The sequence below is a fragment of the Homarus americanus genome, unplaced genomic scaffold (genome assembly GCF_018991925.1).
Source record: "Homarus americanus isolate GMGI-L3 unplaced genomic scaffold, GMGI_Hamer_2.0 scaffold23658, whole genome shotgun sequence".
Taxonomy (NCBI): Eukaryota; Metazoa; Arthropoda; class Malacostraca; order Decapoda; family Nephropidae; genus Homarus; species Homarus americanus.
The window spans coordinates 1-6,626 of NW_024742463.1; the positions used below are offsets into that span (position 1 = coordinate 1).

The window sequence follows — 6,626 nt, forward strand, 5'->3', positions numbered from 1 at the left end:
GACTGAAATAGAGAGAGAGAGAATTTGAGAAAAAAGAGAGAGAGAAAAGAAGGGACTGAAATAGAGATAGAGAGAAATAGAGCGAGAGGGAGAGATAAACAGAGACAAAGAACAAGAACTATACAGAGGTGAAGCAAACAACAGCTGACACAGGTGTAGCCACTAATTAACTGTCTTACCTGAAGCTCTAACCTGACCCAGTACAGGTGAGGGAGATGGTCTCTCTCTCTCTCTCTCTCTCTCTCTCTCTCTCTCTCTCTTTCTCTCTCTCTCTCTAACAAGGGGAGTGACTAAGCTGGTAAGAAGGTTTAAGCTTAGTTTGATCTCACATAGGCTAAGCTTCCTACGCTTAGCCTGGTTTCACTGATCTCTCTCTCTCTCTCTCTCTCTCTCTCTCTCTCTCTCTCTCTCTCTCTCTCTCTCTCTCTCAGCCCTATTAGTGAGCAGAAAGACAAAGGCAACAATGGTGCTTTCTATTCCTGTGTTTACCAGCAGAAAGTTTTAGTTCTTCAACTCTCTCTCTTTTTTTTATCTTTTTATCTTTCTCTTTCTCTCATTATTTATCATTCATTTTATCATTGATTCACCTCTTGACTCTCTCTCTCTCTCTTTTATGTCATGACACTTGCACACACACACACACACACACACACACATACACACCCCTGTGATTACTTTAGTGGCACTTATCGGCACTTCCCCTCTCTCACGTCACTCTCTTCCTAGGTGGCACTCTCTGGCACCCTAGTCCTTGTCACCAGTCAAAGTGGCACTCTCTGGCACCCTAGTCCTTGTCATCAGTCAATGTGGCACTCTCTGGCACCCTAGTCCTAATCACCAGTCAATGTGGCCTCTCTGGCACCTAGTCCTTGTCATCAGTCAATGTGGCACTCTCTGGCACCCTAGTCATCACCCCGGTCAATGTGGCACTCTCTGGCACCCTAGTCCTTGTCACCAGTCAATGTGGCCTCTCTGGCACCCTAAGTCTAATCCTGCCAGTCAATGTGGCTCCTCCTGGCACCTAGTCCTTGTCATCAGTCAGTGGCACTCCTGGCACCCTACTCCTAATCACCAGTCAATGTGGCACTCTTAACTAGTCTAATCACCAGTCAATGTAACTCTCTGGCACCTAGTCCTAATCACCAGTCAATGTGGCACTCTCTGGCACCTAGTCCTAATCACCAGTCAATGTGGCACTCTCTGGCACCCTAGTCCTTGTCACCAGTCAAAGTGGCACTCTCTGGCACCCTAGTCCTTGTCATCAGTCAATGTGGCACTCTCTGGCACCCTAGTCCTAATCATCAGTCAATGTGGCACTCTCTGGCACCCTAGTCCTAATCACCAGTCAATGTGGCACTCTCTGGCACTGCTTCCCCTTGAATATATTATCATAAAGAATGTTAAAAACTCGTTCAAGTATTTTTAATATCTTGTGTTGCTCTGTTACCATACATACACACGTGTACTCATGTGTGTGTGGAGGGATTTACACACACACACACACACACACACACACACACACACACACACACACACACACACATTTGAATATGTGTACTCTTACTCAGATACACAAGTAATCAATTGGATGTGTACACCATAAAAATTCATGTACAATACGCCTCTACACACACACACACACAGACGTACAGACAGGCAGACATACATACACACACACACGCACACACACGCACTTTACCCCCAACATAACTATCCCAGTTTGTTACGAAAATCACCTCTATTGAAACATTTTAATGCTGAAGTTACGAAAAAAATGAGACAGGTATTAAAAAAAAATACTGAAAAAAAATAGTTGTCATTTTTAAACTCTTGTGAATATTAATTAACCTGAAAGAAATGTTGGTTGTGTGTCGTAATGAGGACATACATACATACATACATACATACATACATACATACATGCATGCTTTAAATACATACATACATACATACATACCCGAAAAATAAAGTCACTTAATATTTTTTTCTCTTCTACAGACCGAATCGAAGACCCATTGGATAACCTAACCTAAACCTAACTCTGAAAATGGTTTAATCAAGCTTGTGGATCGTCTGTTTTAAAGGTGGTTTTTATCTGTTTTAAGTGTCGTTTTAGTGAGAAATTATCGTGGAATATATATATATATATAGAAAAAATATGATAAAATACAAAACTAATTAGGAATAACAACAAAAAGTAATACAGTTATGTTGAAAAAAGCAATTAAAACCACCAGAGTTTTACAGGAATACAAAAACAACGAAAAAATATGAAAAAAACCCCACAACAGATACAGAAAAAAACCTAAAACAAACCCGGTGACTTAAAAAACCCAAAGTTACAAAAATAAACCCGATATATTACATAAAACTACAGAAAGTAATGAAATTTGTACATAAAATCGATGCTTCTGGTTTTGTATTCAACTCGGAGGTACCCGCGTGTTCCTTGTACCTGTAAACCCAGTACCACACCTCATAAACCCAGTACTACACCTCATAAACCCAGTACTACACCTCATAAACCCAGTACTACACCTCATAAACCCAGTACTACACCTCATAAGCCCAGTACTACACCTCATAAGCCCAGTACTACACCTCATAAACCCAGTACTACACCTCATAAACCCAGTACTACACCTCATAAACCCAGTACTACACCTCATAAGCCCAGTACTACACCTCATAAACCCAGTACTACACCTCATAAACCCAGTACTACACCTCATAAACCCAGTACTACACCTCATAAACCCAGTACTACACCTCATAAACCCAGTACTACACCTCATAAGCCCAGTACTACACCTCATAAGCCCAGTACTACACCTCATAAACCCAGTACTACACCTCATAAACCCAGTACTACACCTCATAAACCCAGTACTACACCTCATAAGCCCAGTACTACACCTCATAAACCCAGTACTACACCTCATAAGCCCAGTACTACACCTCATAAACCCAGTACTACACCTCGTATCGTGTGAGAACAATATACTGACGTAATACAAGTAAGTGTTAATAAAAATTAGTTAATAGTTACCTACATGAGTGAAAAGGTCAAACGTAATGACCTCTGACCTCTGACCTCTGAGGAAAAATAAATAGAGGAAAATTACTGCAGTGAAATGTGTAGTTGAAGCAATAACTCGACAACACAACAACATGAGTGTCAATGGAGGAGGAGGAGGAGGTAGCAGTGGAGGAGGTAAACACACATCTCCTCGGGTCTGTAGGATATCAGAGGTATCCTACGCCCCCTCAAGGACACCTCACCACGTACAGGATGTCTCTCCGGTGATCTACGAAACATGTGAAAGGCAGAAGGAAGAACAGGAACACCCAGACACGTTGCCGAGGGTGAGATACACTCGTCCTGATGTAACCCACACCAGAACCTCGACTCAATGTCCTTACGTCGACGAGCAAGACTGGGGGGAAACTGAAGTACCTTACGATTATTGCTCCGTGACGCCCGATCTAGCTTGCCCCGTTACTGAAGATGTCACCAGGGGTACTAGGGACGTCACCAGGGGTACTAGGGACGTCAACAGGGCCACTAGGGACGTCAGTAGGGCCACTAGGGACTCAGGATGTCAACAATGGACGGGGACTTTGGACGTTCCTGAAGAATATCGTGAGATCTCTCCACCCTCTTATCACGGCTCCTTATGTATGGTGAGTATATCTCCGTCTCTTTCTGTCTATCTGTCTCCCCCTGTCTCTCCGTGTCTCTGTCTCTGTCTCTCTGTCTGTCAGTCTGTGTCTGTCTGTCTGTCTATCTGTCTCTCTGTCTGTCGATCTGTATCTGTTTCTGTCTGTCTGCCTCCCTCACTTTTCTTCCTCTCCCCCTCCTTCTCTCATTCTTTCCACCTGTGTTCTACCTCTATCTTTTTTCCATCTCTTCCCCCTCTCTCCCTCCTTCTCTCCCTCACTTTCATTTATTTACCTCTTCTTCTGCTTTGTTTTTTCGTTCTCTTTCGTATTATTTCCCATTTCTTGTTATTATCGTCTATTATCTATCTTGTAGTTGGTGATGTTGCTGTTCGAAATCTACACAAATATTACCTATCCATTCATTAAGTGTTAAGTAAGTGTAAGTAACCCCACACATACACTCAACCTCACGTCACCCTTCAGTAAGTGGCACTTCAACCTCTGAGTATGTGTGTCTGTAAGTGCGACCTGTGGAGGGACTTCAGTTGCTTCACTCTGAGTCTATTTTCTCTAGTTAACTTCACTTGTGTTATATTTAGTGAATAAATTTATCTTACTCTAGAGGTTAAAAATATGTTAAGATTTATTAAGTTTTGTTTATTTTTTTTACTCTCATTCGCTTTATTGATGACGAATAATAATAATAATAATAATAATAATAATAATAATAATAATAATAATAATAATAATAATAATAATAATAATAATAATAATAACAATAATAATAATAACAATAACAATAACAACAACAATAATAATAATAATAATAATAATAATAATAATAATAATAATAATAATAATAATAATAATATGATAAATAACGATAATTTCTTCTCTTATTTCTTATTTTTTTCTCTATATTTAAATCTTTTTTATTCATATTATTAATAAATAAATTAATAAATAAATAATCAACTAAAATAAATAAGTTAACATACATAAGTTAACAGTTCAAGTCATGTTAGGTTAAGTTAGATCAAGTCAAATCAAATCAGATGAACTTTGACCTCTCGTTGTGACCTTCACCTTTCACCAACCTTCACCACATCCCCTCCAGGTCATCCTCGACTGACGTGTGACACTGGTGCCAAATTTCACCAAAATCGGTAAAAGAGTTTAAAGGGAAATAAACTTTTATTTTCCCCAGGATGGATGGATTGAGGATTGGCAAAACGATTACGATACCCTCTCTCCCTTTAATGGCGTCCATGGCTCACCCTCTGTTGTCCTGACCACCAGATGACTTTGTAAATGAGACCATGAGGTAGTTTGGATCAAGGTAGCTGATTGGTTGAAGGACATACACCCAAAGAATCACCCTATAGCTCGTTAGTGTTTAATTACTCGTGTTTTACTGTTATTTTAAGAGATAATAACGAAATGGTTAGAAAAATATCGTAATTAGAACACAGACAAAATGGCTAAGTGGAGACGTAAACACCCCCCCTTGACTTCGTGACATCATCGAGTGCTAAACTGTGTAATTTCCCCTATATTTCCTTTATTTGTTTATAGTGAATCCTCCATATAACGAACTTCCTCTCCATATAACGAACCTTCGATATAATGGACTTTCATCTCTATATAGTTCATTAGATGGAGGTTTCACATCTAACAGACCCTTGATATAACGAACTTCCCTCTCAATTTAGTGCGTTAAATGGACGTTTCACATCTAACAGACCCTTGATATAACGAACTTCCCTCTCAATTTAGTGCGTTAAATGGACGTTTCACATCTAACAGACCCTTGATATAATGAACTTCCCTCTCAATTTAGTGCGTTAAATGGACTTTTCACATCTAACAGACCCTTGATATAATGAACTTCCCTCTCAATTTAGTGCGTTAAATGGACGTTTCACATCTAACAGACCCTTGATATAAACGAACTTCTCTCAATTTAGTGCGTTAAATGGACGTTTCACATCTAACAGACCCTTGATATAACGAACTTCCCTCTCAATTTAGTGCGTTAAATGGACGTTTCACATCTAACAGACCCTTGATATAACGAACTTCCCTCTCAATTTAGTGCGTTAAATGGACGTTTCACATCTAACAGACCCTTGATATAACGAACTTCCCTCTCAATTTAGTGCGTTAAATGGACTTTTCACTATATTTACGTCACCAGGGTGCTACACAAGCTAGGTTTTACCCCCTGAGGCGCGGATATTTCCATCGATCACCAGAGACAAGTTATTAGTTTTTCAGGATAGAACTTAGATTAAATATACTGAGGTATTGACTTGAGGCATTATTTGACCTGACTACCTGTTGCTTCTACCTCTTGATGACCTGACTACATGTTATTTCCACCACCTGATGACCTGACTACCTGTTATTTCTACCTCTTGATGACCTGACTACATGTTATTTCCACCACCTGATGACCTGACTACCTGTTGACCTAACATTCTGCTATCCCGACCCTATATTAACCTGACCACCTGCCTGCCTGACCACCCAATGATATAACCACCTGCTAACCAATCCATCTCGTGACCTGACTTCCTCACTGACCTCACCAGCTGACCTGACCGAAAATCTACCTAACCTAACTAATCCATCTCGTGACTTAACTTCCCCACTGACCTCACCAGCTGACCTAACCACCAATTAACCTGTCCTCCTTCTTCCCCTCCTCCAGGTGCCTCAGGGGAGTAGCGTGGAGGCGAGGTTGAGTGACGCCCTGGGCCTGGCAGCAGAGGACCCCTGGGCAGGAGGGAGGCGCCTTAGCAGGAGCCTTGAGGACCTACCAACTGACATACAGGACCACATCCTCAGGTGTCAGTGTACCTGTGACCACCTGGGCTATGGCAACTTCTCGGTGAGTCCTTCTGTCTGTGTTATCTATCAGCCAAGTCAGTAAGAACCTGCACTGAACTGCCAAAATTCAA

General features: G+C 40.9%; 1 protein-coding gene across 1 annotated transcript; it reads left to right on the forward strand.

The window, feature by feature from the left end:
• Positions 1-1,998: 1,998 nt before the first annotated feature.
• LOC121876920 lies at positions 1,999-6,590 on the forward strand (the record flags this gene model as incomplete). Its single annotated transcript, XM_042382483.1, has 2 exons — positions 1,999-3,684; positions 6,377-6,590. Coding segments are annotated over exons 1-2 (727 nt in total), but the record flags the coding sequence as incomplete, so codon positions are not given.
• Between the last annotated feature and the right edge of the window lie 36 nt (positions 6,591-6,626).